The sequence below is a fragment of the Eurypyga helias genome, unplaced genomic scaffold (assembly GCF_000690775.1).
Source record: "Eurypyga helias isolate BGI_N326 unplaced genomic scaffold, ASM69077v1 scaffold18416, whole genome shotgun sequence".
Classification (NCBI taxonomy): domain Eukaryota; kingdom Metazoa; phylum Chordata; class Aves; order Eurypygiformes; family Eurypygidae; genus Eurypyga; species Eurypyga helias.
Genome location: NW_010257529.1, coordinates 12876 through 27924, shown reverse-complemented (window position 1 = coordinate 27924; position 15049 = coordinate 12876). Strand labels below are relative to the sequence as shown.

Below are 15049 nucleotides of genomic sequence, written 5' to 3'. Positions count from 1 at the left end.
TGTACGGCAAACCCTGCCGTGGAAGAGGGTTGTACCCCAAACGCTGCCGTGGAAGAGGGTTGTACCCCAAACCCTGCCGTGGAAGAGGGTTGTACCCCAAACCCTGCCATGGCTGTCACTGGCAAGGCGTCCCGCTGGTGTTGAGGGGTGTTGGGGAAGTGCCGTGGCCCCTGCGCGAGGAGACGTGGAACAGCGTGCCTACCTTTTTGTGCCACGTGGATTTAAGCATGTGTTTTAGGTGCTTCCTTGTATTCAGACCCCTGGATCTCTGTATTTTCTATATCAAATTCTGTTGCATGAGTACTCTCGGGAGGATCAGTCCTTAGCTAACGTAATTGCCGTGATGTTCAAGTATTTTACAGGTTTTCTTGAGAAAGCAAAAAAGCCCCATCTGTTTTCTGTGGCTGCTTGCATACGTGAATGTGAGATTTTTCAAGCTATGGAGGGCTCTGCCATAATCCAGTAGGAATGTCTGTAAAAGAGTAACTCACTATTAAAGTGGGCATCTATTCAGAGAAACGACGGCAGAAATGGCATTGTGGGGTCCATGTTTATGGTTTCTCAGCAACGCTGGTTGACGTCTCCTCGGCTGCAAAATTAATGGGCGTTTTTGCTCGACTTGCCAGCTCTGCAAGCTTAGCCGGGGCTCCCAGCCATGCTGGGCTCCATCAGGCTCACGCATCATCAGGGCTCAAAGATTCAGTGCATGGAATTCAGTTAACAGCTAATAGTCAGTGCACGAGACAGAAACTAGTCCAAGGCCTGAGCTTTGTTCGCTCTGCGGAGCGCTGTAAGGTATTCGAAACTTAGGTTAAATGTTGAAGCGTGCAGGTCCAGCCGTGCTTGAACCCCGTGGCCGGATCTGTTGACTAGGTACCATTTCTGCTTGTAATCACGTCGTGGGGAATGGCCAGTAGTTACCTGTGTAGCCAAGCTTCTCTTCGATTTCACTGGGAGTTTTGGGTGTGCAAAGAATGCGGGAATGGATCCTACAGGATTTATTGGCAGATGTTACACAGGCTATTTTTTGGCTGTTACTTGCATTTCCTTTCTGCAAAGCCTTGTCCTGGAGTAGTATAAGCGCCATCGGATTTATCTCTGGGAGCTTTTGAATACAGTTTTTGGAGGGAAGGCCATCCAGCTAACTTCCTCAGTTTTGGGGGGAAAAAAAGAATGTATATGTACATTATTTCTGCGCATGGTTATCCGTAGGGCTTTAAATGGCTATAAAGTAAGGACTAGAGCCATTTAAAAGAAGTTACTAGGAAAGGACCACAGTGACCTTGGCAATATCTAATTGCAGGCTAAACTTTCTGGGTGGGCATTCAGCGCTGGATACAAAAAAAGTAAAATCTTGGCAGGAGCTGCCAGGTCTCATTATTTTCAGTAGAGCCTGACATTTCCAGTGTTTTGTTTTTTTTTTTTTAAAAAGTAATAAAGTCAACAACTTCAAAGCAGTAGGGGCATACGGAAAAAAATGTTTGAGCAAAACCAATTTAGCAGTGATATAATTACAGTCAGAGAAATAAGCAAAGTGGTATTTTTTTCAAGCTTGCTTATGGCTTCTCTTCTCCCCACCCCCCCCCCCTGCAGGAATGGGAGCTGGTGGTGCTGGGGAAGTTGAAGTGGAACCTCGCAGCCGTCACCCCACACGATTTCATTGAACACATCCTAAGGAAACTGCCTCTACCTAAAGACAAGTTGCTTTTGATCCGGAAGCATGCACAAACATTCATTGCCCTTTGTGCCACAGGTAGGCTGAGGTGCTCCGGGTGCTCCCGCTGCTCGCCCTCTGCTTGAAAGGGCAGCCTAGGTGCTGGTGGTGCAAAGGCTTTTCGTCCCCTCCGTCCTTACGTGACATACGGGGTATAAACAGAACTCTTGCGGTCGGGAGCTGTAGTGTAGTTGCCATCCTTCTCCTCCTAATGCCTGCATTTCGTCCCCTCCGTCCTTACGTGACGTACTGGGTATAAACAGAACTCTTATGGTCGGGAGCTGTAGTGTAGTTGCCGTCCTCCTCCTAATGCCTGCGGTGCTTTTGCGGTACAGTCCGGAAGACTGGATTGGACTGTGTGATTTTCTACTTTGCCCGTTCACTAATTATTTTAAAGGGCACAGATCGTTTGTAAGGACAGCTGAGGGACAGCCGAAATGCTAGAGGCTCTTACTGGCACATTAGCCCCAAAAGCATTGGGTTAATGCATTCAGTTAATGTGGTTTGTAGATTTTTTGTTAACTGGACACTGTCCGGATAAAAGGTGACAATTGTATTTTAACATGTGTTTAATACATTACTGAAGCATAGGGAATGACAATTTAAGGAGTAATTACTTTTTAACAACATTTGGATTCTTTCTTTAGCTTCACCCCAAGAAAGCAGTGGAACTAGTCCGTTCCGTAGGGAACCGTTACACTCCCCTTTTGTCGTACTTCGGCTGAATACAGTTTCTGAAGATTTAGTTGAGAATAATTCTGTAGAAGAGAGGTTTTTCATTTATACCTGTCTGCAAAGCACTGTTTCTAGTTTGGTCTTCCTCCCCGCCCCAGTTACCTGTAGAAAATAAGTGCTATTTTCATCCAAAGTACTAATGGCTAGACCCCTTCTTAGAAGCTGGACCTGGAGTAGACAAACAGCATGCGTCATTTCCCAGCGTTGTTATCAAATAGCATGTGGCTCAGTGTTTGCATTCACTACAGTTTGACATACCTCGTCCTTCACAATAGGAACAGTTCTGCCCGTGTGTTTGTAGAGGGAAAAGGAAGACAGGGTGCAGCTTTTGGGTATGAATGTCCTCTGCTGTGCCTCCTTCTCGACGCTTGAGACGTAGTGACTGATTTTACAATGTAGGACATTTTTTGTTACCTCAGTCAATCCGTTTTAGAGGATCTTACATGGGCTATGTTAGGGTAATTGACTTTTTGGTTACCAAGATGGTCAAGCTTTTTCTTCTTTTCCAGCTGATGAGTGATCTTTTTCAGGCAAAAGACCGTAGAACTGAATAGAAGTATTGCTCAGAGTCTGCAGGATCACTCTTGGTAATTCATCAGGCATTTCTGGACTAAGCAGCTTTTTACTTGAGGTTTAATCTGTCCCGTCAGCTTTGCCTTCTTTCTTTGCCTACTCCTCTTACCCAGGATTCATTCACACTGCCCTTCTGATAAAGATGCTCTTTTCCGTGGATGTTTCTCTGGATCCTCACAGCACCATCGGCCATCAACCTCCAACGTATCTGGATATTCTCTTCTAAACCAGACCAATCTTTTGTTGCTTTCACCTCCTACAGTAGTGGTTTGTTTTGTTTTAGCCAAGAGGACATTTTCTTGAGTGACATAAATTTCATTGTGGTTTAACTTTTTGAATTCTGGTCTGTAATCCTTTGCTCTTAAAGTTTTCCATATAACCAAACCATGGCAGGACTATGGGCCATGAAGGAGTTTCCAAAGTCCATGGCTTCTTTCTGCCCTTTCTCCAGGTATTGTTTGATGGTTGGCTCCACGCTTTACTAGTTAATTTGCTGAGATCCAAACCAGCATCTCCTTTCCAGCCTTTAGCCCAATCATGCACTTCTGTCCTGTGTACCCCCTGTGTCATCTGCTTCTCCTGTTAAATGTCTCAAAGTCCTTTACGTAGGGTTTAAAGAAGCAACAAGCCCATAACTGATTGTGTATGGAGCTTCCTGAATGACAGGGTACCACGGCGCTGTTTTCTTCTCATCCCATTTTCCATAGACCGCTGTGTTAGCATTTAGTTCTGAGGAGGAACCCATGGCCCTTGGGAGGTTCGGAAGCAAGACATCTTACCCAAGACCTCATTCCCAGATTTTTTTTACCTCATTCTCAGTTCACTAGCAAGCTACTACTGCCATTTGCATTATAGAAATGTCACGTTATTACTCCTGTATTTCCCTTTCATTGCCACTCTTCTCGGAGTCTTTCTTACCCTCCTTGGTGAAGAAAAGCCCGTTTTCATCTGACTACCTTCCAGATCCAGTTGTCATTTCCTTTTCTTGTCCTTCTTGTTGCAGAGCTCTCATCAGCCACTCTGTTTCTTCTTTCCCTTTCTCCCTCAAAGCTTCTGCTCTCCGCCAGCTTGGCCTGGCCCTTGTGTTTCATTTCCCCATTTGCCTTCTTTCGGCAGGATGACCTCCTTTGACATGTGGCTGCCTCTTCCTTTGCTCCCTCCGTGTATGTTTTTAGCCCGGTTTTGACTCTCTACTGTTACCAGACCTGACCTCGCTGGCTGACCAATGGCTCTGGTCTGGAGCACAGCAATTAATCTCTTTTTATATCCATCTCCGTGCAGCTTTCTCTGCTCTCAAGCACTTTTTTGGTGTATCGTGCAAAATCTGGCATATTTTGAACTTTTTTCCTCTTGCCTGAGTTCTTCACCGATTGCTTTGTTTTATTTCCCAGCAAAAGTGTTAGAGATTCCCGAGTGTTCCTTGCCTTTACAGAACCAGCTGTGGTCTCGGTCTGTGTGTCAGCAAACAGAGGGGGAAGCAACCATTAACAGTTCTGGATGTTGTGCTGGCTCTGTAGGATCACTTTGATACTTACCTGTTCTCCTTGCCGTTTCAATGTTACGCAAAAGGAGGCGATACTCAGTTCTTCTGTTATTCCTCCCAGTCATGTTTTATCATTTTGGCGCTCTCTCTGTTTCTCTGTCTTTATTTTGAGCCCAGTTTCTGAAACAAGCTGCAAGGATATAATTCCACAGCCTCTCCCTAGTCCTTGCAGTGATTAATGATTCACATGAGCATGACTGAAACTGGAATGTATCCCGCTTTGCCCTTGGTCCCATCTGAGCATACAGCTGCTGAGCAAGACAGAAGCTTATTCCCTGAATAAAGTTTTCTCTTTACCGTGCCCAGTACTCACAGTGATTTTAGGAGCCGCTTCTCAACTGGAAGGGGCTGAAAGTGGCACATCTACCTGCAGCCCATCCCTGGATGTGCTTCCAGCACCATGACTGCAAACGGGACTGTCATTAAGCGAGAGCTCGGTCTGTTGGCTGGGAATTGCCCGTGCATAGGCCAGTTTTCTTCAATCTGCTCTGCTGGCTCTGCAGTAAGAGTCTATAGGTTGACATGCACTGGCACAGCCTCATCTGTCATGATGTCATTTGTTTCCTCATCTTGCTGGTGGCTCCCTGTGTAAGCTAAAATCTCCTTCAGGGGTCTTCTGAATTTTAAGGGCACTAAGAGGCTGCATGTGGACCCCTTGTCCTTACAGTATAGCTTGGCTTACTGCTTTTTTAGCTTGGGGGATCCTGTTTGTCTGTGAGCCCGATAGAGATCATCCTTCTCTTGTTCTCTGGTATCCTGTCACTTTGCCACCGTGACCCTACCTCCGTCTGTCCATGGCTTTGCACCCTTCATCCCTCCTCTCTCTCTTCGCACAGCGCTCCGCAGTTTGTCAGTGTTTTCTCTGGGGTTGCCTGTTTGCTTGAACGTGCCGTGCTCCAAGCCAGGGAATCGCTACTGGAGGAGCGGGAAAGGGTTACAGAGCTGCGTGCAGAGCCAAAGAGGACTGACCACGCATTATTTCCTTGACTTCTGTGTGCCCTTCATTTCTTCTTCTTCTAGGCTGTTGAGAGTCACAGACGACCAGCTGCTTCCTTGTCTTACACTCTCTTGTTGGAGGCTGTATGGGCCACTGTTTTGGCGCAGGATATCCCTTTTTATCTCAGTGCTTATAAGGGAATGGGTTTTGGGGGAGGACAGGCTGTGCAAGTCAGGCTTTCAGAAAGCGTCTCGGAACGCATGCTCTAATAGAGAGGCTAATCTCAGTGAGGAGGTTTTCAGTGTTTTACTTAAGTGGCATGCAAAACTTGGAAGCAGAAAGCTTTGCAGCCTTGCAGAGACAGAAGGCAGCTTGTGTAGATCCCTAGACTCAGCCCTTTGCGTGGTCTCCTCTGTGTTCCGTCGAGTCCTGTGGCAGGTGAGATGTTCGCCTGATGGGTACAATGCAGCATCTCACAGACCAGTTCACAGCCGGTGTCTGCAAAGAACCTAAGGAAGAGGAGGAAAATTTAAGCTTTAAGTCACTTTTGTACAGTGTGCCAAACCTCTGCCCACTGTCTGTGGGACATTAATCATCTACATTTGCAAGCTGAGAAGTCTTTTTTTTTTTTTTTTAACTTCTGGGCCAAATCCTAGGTCCTTCCTCAGACAGAAGTTCAGTGGAAGTCAATGGGAGTGTTGTCTGAGTGAAGACTGCAAGATGAGGCCCACAGCCCTAGTGATCCGGAGGGTAACCACACAGAGTGCTTTGTTACACCAAGAGGCATGTTTGGTTCTCAGGACTCCTGCTGGGCAAGTCTACTGTCGTAAGATTTACTGGGCTCTGTCCCTGCAGAGGGTAAAAGTGTGATAGGAGTTTTAGCCAGGACCTGTTCTTTGCAGAGGGAAGGAAGGAAGTCCACAGAGGCTTTGTTGTGTGGGTTGATCTCTTAGAAATAAAATACACGTTGCAAAGTGGCAGTGGTTGCGCAAATACTTCTTGCATGACAGAAGAATGATCCATATGAATTTATCGTCATACAAAAGAAGGCTCGTGGTTGTTCCTGGGAGAGGCAGCTCCTATCACTGTGTTGAGTTCTCCAGCAAAACGAAGCCACAAGAACCATGGAAGCTCCATCAGTAAGCAGGGAGTGTTTTGTATGAGGAGACTCACTCCTCAAGTTGTAGGACTCATCAGATCCAGGAAGGTGAGGTGGGAGGAAATGGAGAAAGAGAGACTTCGCTGATACGAGCTGCGGTAATTCCTGTGCTGGCAGGTACATTGGCCTCCTTCCTACCAGCTGCAGATCTGACCTATTTTGTGGTGGTTCACACACCAGCATAATCCTGATCTTTGATTAGGCTTCCTTGCTGAAGGTGCAGAAAAAAAAAAGAAATTAATAATCAGTGCAAACAGTTGTTCAGAAACAGAGTTTATGATCAGCTAATAAGGACGTTGTTCTGAGTGCTCATGTACTTTACACAGACTGCTCAGCATTTTTCCCTGTTTCTGCCTCACTTGGATGATTGTGCTTTAGCATTAGCATTTAGGATGCTTCAGACCCATTTTTATAAAGGCCAAATACTTTTTGCCTTACTGTAGCCCAGGAACAGAATTAGATGTCTGCGCTCCTGCCCTACTCAATAGAAACAGCTCTGCATCCTCTTTTACTTGACAGTTTTTTGTTTGGTTGTGATTGGCATTGCAATGCCCTTTTCTGAAGGTTTGAAGAGTCATCTGGTTTTGCCTTTAAAAGCAGAAATAGTTAACATGGGGAAAAATTGCTGCGTCTTGTAGAAATACAAGAGCAAAAAAATGGCCAATGCAGTTAAAACCAACTGCACTTGAAAAATAAAGTAGGACACTGGCAGTGGAATAGTGTTTGGATCAAAACAGGCAATAATTAAATTCACTACTCACATTGTTTCCTTCAGACCTTTCTTCTAAACTTGCCTGTTAAAATACAGATCCCTGCTTGTCTTCCTAGTACTATCTGGGGGAAGTTTGAGGCTGGGTGAAGTTGGACCCTTACCTGTGTCATTTTATAAACCAATCCTGATGACTGTCTTGAGTCTGTTCTCCTGATGGAGGTAACATCCTTTTTTTTTTTTTCTGTGAGAAGCATTACTTTCCTGAAGTCAGGTTTCCAATACTGCATTTGCAGCTCTGAAAATAAACCTCTCTAAAATTATAGAGACGAAAACTGGCTGTTAAAAAACCCCAGCCTGCAGCCAGAGCAGTAACAAGGGTCATTGTCAGAAGGTGGAGTTCCCACCTGCCTTTGGCACACCGAGCACGTTCAGCTTGGATATTTGTCAGTGCTCGTTTCCTTCCGGCAGTTTTCATTTATTGGCTGCGAGTAGGGCTTCCCCTTGCAGGACCTCTCGGGGTTTTTGCCTCCAGCTCCCTCCTGCTTTCAACTGACTGTCAACCTTGCATTTTCCTGGCTCAGAGGTAAAGTCCACTGGATCAGGAGAGAGCCAGCAAAACAGCTCGGCCGCGGTGCACGGGGCCCTACAACCTGGCCGTCGCTTCCACGTACCGTGCTGGCAGAAAAACATCCTCGGCACGTGCGTACGTTCGTGCCCTGGCCGTGTGAGCGGCGGTCGGAAAGCCGGGTGCGGATCCAGGGTACCCTGGGTTTGCGTGATGACTCCAGACGTGGCTGGTCCAGAGGCAGCCGTTGTTTCAAAGGGCACTGTTTTCCTGCATGGGCTTCCTTTATTTCCAACACTGAAGCCGGTGGGGTTGTGCAAGTTTGGTCCCTTGTTTTTTCAGGTCCTGCAGTAAAAGGTGCTACTGGAATGGGGATGGGGTGGTTCCGAGTGTTCATTTCCTGTGGAGAGAAGGTAAAACAAGGCTTGCTTTCTCAGAGCCCGTTCCTTCCTCGATGTGCGTGTGTGTTCGCATCCTCATAGACTGCACATAGTTGCACTACGCTTCTGACTTGTAACGAGTCCCTTTTTTGTGCTTTGCCATCTTTGGTACCGTCTCGAGGTGCCTGTTAGCCAAGGTTGCGCCTAGGTCCGAGAGAAGGATGTAGCCCATGGCCTTGTTTCACGTGTCCAGGAAGAAGTGAATTTCGTAACATTCCCTCTGTCATTCAGGGTTCATCATCTCCAACAAGAATTTAAACTAAAAGCCTGTGTTTCAAAGTCAAATCTTTAAGTCCTCTTTCTCTCTCTTTATACTGATATATCTTTTTTTTTTTAAATCTCAGGGGAACCTTGTAACTTAATTCTGGGGGCAGTTTTACCTGGATGAAAACTGACTGAGGGTGCTGGAACTTGGCTCGTTACCACCAGGGAAATAGGGATGGAGGTTTATGATTGAAAATCATGTGTAAAAAGCTTGTTTTGAATTTCTCGATGGAATGTAAGAGACTCAGAGGGGGGGTTCTGCATCCCCTCAGATACAGTACTTAATATTTACGCTTTCGTTGCACCTTGACAAGCATTTCACGTAGTTATTGCTTTGCTTGAATATGGAAATATGTTAATTACGGCCTTTATTCCGCTGCCTGCTCTTTTCCTCAGCCTTTTCTATTCAACCCTCTAGGTGGCCCAGCACAATGTGGCTTCTTTTCTTTCAATGAGCTCTTTCCACACTAATAGGGTCCAGGGTGATGTGGAGAACCATGTGCACAAAATTGGTGCACCACCCCCCATCCCTTTGTGGGCATGTCAGGTTAAATTCATACCAGCAGGAGGGTCACTGCCATGATTTTCAATAGCGCGAGATGAGGTGATGACTTCAGACAATGGCGCCACACTCTCCAGTTGGAGACACTTGCCTCACCAGTTGCAGTAGTTAATTAATATGCTAAAAATAGAAGCCAGTGATACAAATCGCTGCCTGTTGTACAACAAAGACTGGGCATGTGTAGCTTTGATAGCCAAGTTTATGGTGCTTGTTATGGAGGGAAGTTAGTTTAGAGCTAGAGGCAATGTAAGACTTTCTGGATGCTGAGCTTTAGTCACTCTGGGCCTTTGGCCATTCGCTCGCTGTCTCATTTGCATTATGAATGACATTAAGGGAACTAACAAGGTTATTGGGCATAGAAATGTTCTCATGTGACCCCACGTGGAAGCAGACCTACAGCAGTGCTAGTTGGCAGGGGCACTGTGGCTCTTTATTCAGCTTCCTAGGAAGACGGTTTCTGGGAGCAGATATAAAATCAACCACGAGAAAACCGGCACTGGGATAATGTGAATGTCCTGATGGAAGCCCCTAGCAGGCAGGGAAGTTCAGAGGGAAGGCTGGAGCTGTGTCCTTTTCTCAGCCCGCTGTGACTGGGCGATGCTGAGTGTTGGGTGCAAGACACGTGACCTCCCTGTCACTTGGGGTTCCCCATCAGCTGCTCGGGACTGGGTGAAAGTGCTCACTGGGGGCTCAGGGACCATGCATGAGGGTGTGGGTCCATCCAGGCCTCCGAGTAGGTTCGATTCTGCCTGCTGCTGGCTCAAATTATGGGTGGGAGGGCGTGGGTTTTGTTTCTCACCCACTGCATCATAAGCTTCCACAGCGACTGTCCAAACGCAGGCAGAGTTTGAGGTTTCGTATCATCAGGATGTCTTCTACATCCCTGAAACTCAGGACGAGGAGTGGTAAATTATGGAAGGTCCACTGCCACCTGTAGTTCCCATGAATGACTAGGAGATGGTTTGCTAAGTCCAAAGATCTAAATGTGGGAGTCTCCTCCCAACTCAGGGCCATGTTGGCCAAGCGTAACCTTGTTCACGCCAGTGCAAGCACGTGGGATTCGCTAACTCAAGCAAATTTAGTGCGTACAAGAGGAGAAACAGACCTGTGGTCGTCTTTAATTTGTCCCTTTTCTAAAGAAATTAGTGGGATTGCTGATGAAGCGCTCTGTGTAGGTGACAGCAGATTTTGGGGACGCTAGTTCTCTTCCATAAATGTTCGAACATTCTGAAATTTTATAGTCGTTTGTTACTTGCTCTGTGGACAAAGAAGAGACTCTGGACAGTCACACAGGCACATAAACATTGGCAGCCTTTATAAAAACCTCTTGTTATCTGAGTCCTTTAACCATTCCTGCACTTGATACCGGAATCTGGTCAACTGGTGGCCTAGTGACCATACTTCTTCCACGGGGCCACTAGCTACCAGATGACCCACAGGAACTGCGAGAGGCATCCAGAGCTGAGGCCTGGGGCTCCCCCCATCAGTAGCAATGAGTAAAAAGAGAGGCAAAATGGTGTAAAATGAGGGCCATTTCGAGGTCTTAAACTCTTACTGTATTTATGGCCTGCTCCCAAGGTCTGGCCCACGGTAAGTGCAACATCAGGCTGAGGCGTGTGGGTAGGGCAGGCGCGGTGGGGAGTACACGTGCTGTGCGTCAGGTAGTCTTAGTTATCTTCCCTGGTCATCCATTTACAGGCTGGGTGAGGCTAGCCCTTGCATGCATGTGCATAAACCCACGTGAGGTAAACGTGAAAGCCATTTTGAACATGCAAGTGTAATTCCTGTTACCTGGGCATGTGCTGAGGTCAGCATCCTCAGGGCTGCGTCCTGCACTGAGAAACAGGAATCGAGGCTCTCCTCTTGACTCGCTTGTTGTGGGGGGAATATAACAATTTCCAAGATGATCAGCTTTCCTGTGTACAGTGGGTTCATAGGATCATAGAATCATAGAATGGTTAGGGTTGGAAGGGACCTTAAAGATCATCTAGTTCCAACCCCCCTGCCATGGGCAGGGACACCTTCCACTAGACCAGGTTGCTCCCAGCCTCATCCAGCCTGGCCTTGAACACTTCCAGGGATGGGGCATCCACAGCTTCTCTGGGCAACCTGTTCCAGTGCCTCACCACCCTCTCCGGGAAGAATTTCTTCCTGATATCTAATCTAACCCTCCCTGATTTCAATTTGTACCCATTACCCCTTGTCCTGTCACTACAGGCCCTTGTAAAAAGTCCTCTCCCAGCACCCTTGTAGCCCCTTCAGATACTGGAAAGCTGCAATGAGGTCTCCTCGGAGCCTCCTCTTCTCCAGGCTGAACAAGCCCAATTCTCGCAGCCTTTCGTCATAGGAGAGGTGCTCCAGCCCTCTGATCATCTTCGTGGCCTCCTCTGGACTCGCTCCAAGTGGTCAATATCCTTCTGATATTGAGGGCTCCACAGTTGGATGTTATAATAGTGCATACTTACCATTTTTATAATAATGGCAGTCTGTATTGATAGGGAATTTGCTCCTTCAGAATGGGTGTTAGTGTGATGTCTGCTGAGCTCCCCTGGTAGGAAGGACTGGACTTGGACAGCGTGCAGTGATGGGTGTGCAGGTGGCCACCTTCTGGTGGCTTTGTGGGATAGTTAAATCTGTGTCAGGGTTTCAGCTTCTCCTGTTCTCTCCCCACTTCTAATACCCCTCCTCCAGTCCGTCTGGATGAATGTTTAACGACCTGAGTCCCATTCTTACCTGACTGCTTCGTTCCTCATGGGTCCCAGGGATGTGTTCCAGCCCAGAGAAGAACGTGCCATCTCCACAGCGATTGCAGTGTCTTCCAGCTCAGAGTCTGGGAAGCTTGAGAACAACTCTCCATGTGTCTGAACCTTAGCAGTTACGTAGACATCAGCAGGGTTACAGAATTTATGCTGGCTGAACAGAGAGGACTTGGGATCCGCCCTTAACAAGAGGGCAGTTTTCTGTGACAAATTGTTTCTATAAATAGTCTGAATATGTTGATTGTGGTTTATTTCATATTAAGTATTATTTGGGTTTCCTCTTTCTTCTCCTCTACTCCCCCGAACTGCAAACTGGTGGAGAAGGGTTTGTTAATGCATTATCGTTGGACCAAAGGACTTGCAAACTGAGTTTCATTTTATGAAGATACCGGTAACCTAGAAGATCTCCTGGAAATGGTATCCAGTAAGACATGCCGATAAACCAGTCCCTGTGGCAGGATCGTAAACCATAATTGCCTTATAAAGGTCACAAGACCATTTAGTTTTATTTTTTCTCTGGATCTCCACAGATGTGTAAGAAGAAGTTTTGAAACGTATTTTCAACTTGTTAAAGAAATAGCAGTAATGACAAATGTGATCTTTGTTGTTTTCTTTGATTACGTAGCTATGGGCTGTAAGTGTTCTCACTTCCTAATTGCAAAGGTGGTAAAGATGAATCGTTAATTAAAATCTCTTTCCCGGACAGGTCTTTACATGCTTGAGTTAATTAAGTCTTTAAAAATTGACGTGACTAAAAATCACAGTTTGGTCTCCTTTGTGATGCCTTATTCCAATCAGTTTTGCAGTTACACAGGGAGCTCTAATGTGACGGAGACCCAAATTTCTGACATAAATTAAAGAAAGACTCCTTCTTCTCTTTCCTTTTCTTTAAAACTAAGGAAAGACTATTAAAAATTGTCCAGGTTTACTTTATGCATCAGTGAGAATAAAAGACCGAACCACATTTCCATTTTAATTTGCAGATCTGTTACCCCTCCTTTGACTGCTTGTGATGAGCAGTGTGACTAATGAGCTCCACTGGACCAAAAAGAGTGGCACTTTTCCCTTTCTTCTACTTCCCCATTTTTATTCTTGGGTGTGGTTTTTTTATGTTGCTTGCCTCTGATGTTTTGCAGCTTTTCTGGTCTGAGCTTGGACTAATTCCCAGGTCTGTTCTTGCAGATTTTAACTTTGCCATGTACCCACCGTCAATGATAGCAACTGGAAGTGTGGGAGCAGCCATCTGTGGCCTTCAGCTCGATGACGGGGACAGCCTCACGGACCTCCTGGCCAAGATCACAAACACAGATGTGGTGAGTGTCCCGCATTCATCTTTTCCTTTCACTTCTGAGAGCGTGGTGGAGAACCAGGCTGTCCAACCGGGCCTGATCCTGAAAGCCCAGTGAAGCAAAGGAGCAGGGAGCTCCTGGAGCGAGTAGGGGTAGGCATGGAGCTGCATGTTGGTTGCAGTGTTTTGGATGTCCAAAGCTCCTTGGCCTCCCAAATCAATTTTGGTTTATGTTTTGTTCAGCAGCTTGATGGTGAGGTCCTGCTCTGCCTGTTCCAGCTCTTGGTCAGGCTTGCCATAAGGGAGAGCCTCCTTGGGTACCACCCCAGGCGCTGGGGCAGGCGGGCAGTCAGCATCCCTTGGGGCATAAGGTCAACCAGTATGTGTGCCCGTCCTGTGTTAGCAACCGTGAAACTGCTCTTCTGGCCCTCACTGAGGTATCATCTAAAAATGCTTGGCCTGAAGGAAGCAAATAATGAGCTAATACTCCAGCGCTGGCACAGGGTGAGGCGGGTGCAGGCGGGTCTGTCTGAGTTTCTGTCTGTAACTTCACAAAGCTCGCCCCACGAAGGGCATTTCTTGGCTTGTTAGAAAGTCCCGTCGTCAGTAGAAGGGGTGAATCTGATGGCAGTTCAGTGGTGCTCAGGCTCACTCAGAAGTGAGTTTGCTGGTCTGGGGTCAGCTTCTAGTGGGGACATCAGAAAAACCCAAACCTGGCAGTCTCAGCAGAAAGCTCTGAGAACTGAAAGGAGCATTCACGGTGCCTTCCCCAAGCGGTGATGCTCCTGCTGCTGTGCTCCCGTGTCGGTGAGACACTGCGGGGCAGGTTACACTCCTGCAAATCCAACCCGCTTGGCCTGTGGATAAACAGGAGTTTCATCTCTTGCAAAGGTGATGTGTTTTACTGTGATGAAATTCACTTAGGAGGAATGAAACTTGAGTGATGCTTTCTGAAATGCAGGCCACTTATAAGATAATGCTTTTTTTACCATAGAAGAGTCAGTGTCCAATGTGTCGTCCTTAACATGTGCTAACTATAAATTCTTTCATTGCTTTTACTTTGCAGAGGAAATACTCTCTGCAATTATTAGATCTGTGATATCATTAACAAAAGGTGGTCTGCTTTTTTGAAGAAACTTTATACACTTTGGTTAAAAAGAAAAAGTCCAGTTTAACAAAAAGGGAAGAATTTCACCACTTTTTTCCTTTCAGTCAGATTGAGCCTAATTCTGAAGTGCAGTTCTGGGGCTTCCCATTCCTTTTGCTTGGAACTGAGTTTTGTATAGAAAACAGGACATTTCCAATTTTGAATGCTTACAATGTAAATGATCTTCATAGAATCACAGAACGGTTTGGGTTGGAAGGGACCTTAAAGATCATCCAGTTCCAACCCCCTGCCATGGGCAGGGACACCTTGCACTAGACCAGGTTGCTCCAAGACTCATCCAGCCTGGCCTTGGACACTTCCAGGGATGGGGCATCCACAGCTTCTCTGGGCAACCTGTTCCAGTGCCTCACCACAATCCCAGTGTAGAATTTCATCCTTCATCTCATCCCAATCTCATCTAAATCTACCCTCTGTCAGTTTAAAACCATTACCCCTTGTCCTATCACTACATGCCCTTGTAAAAAGTCTTCATAGCAGAGGGGCTCCAGCCCTCTGACCATCTTTGTAGCCTCCTCTGGACTCGCTCCAACCAGTCTATATCCTTCTGATGTTGAGGGCTCCACAGCTGGACGCAGCACTCCAGGTGGGGTCTCACCAGAGCAGAGTACAGGGGCAGAATCCCCTCCCTCG

General features: G+C 46.7%; 1 protein-coding gene across 1 annotated transcript; it reads left to right on the top strand.

The window, feature by feature from the left end:
- Positions 1 to 1593: 1593 nt before the first annotated feature.
- On the top strand, positions 1594 to 13276 carry LOC104511437 (G1/S-specific cyclin-D2; the record flags this gene model as incomplete). The annotated part of the gene is made up of 2 exons (XM_010154056.1): positions 1594 to 1753; positions 13146 to 13276. Coding segments are annotated over 2 exons (291 nt in total), but the record flags the coding sequence as incomplete, so codon positions are not given.
- Between the last annotated feature and the right edge of the window lie 1773 nt (positions 13277 to 15049).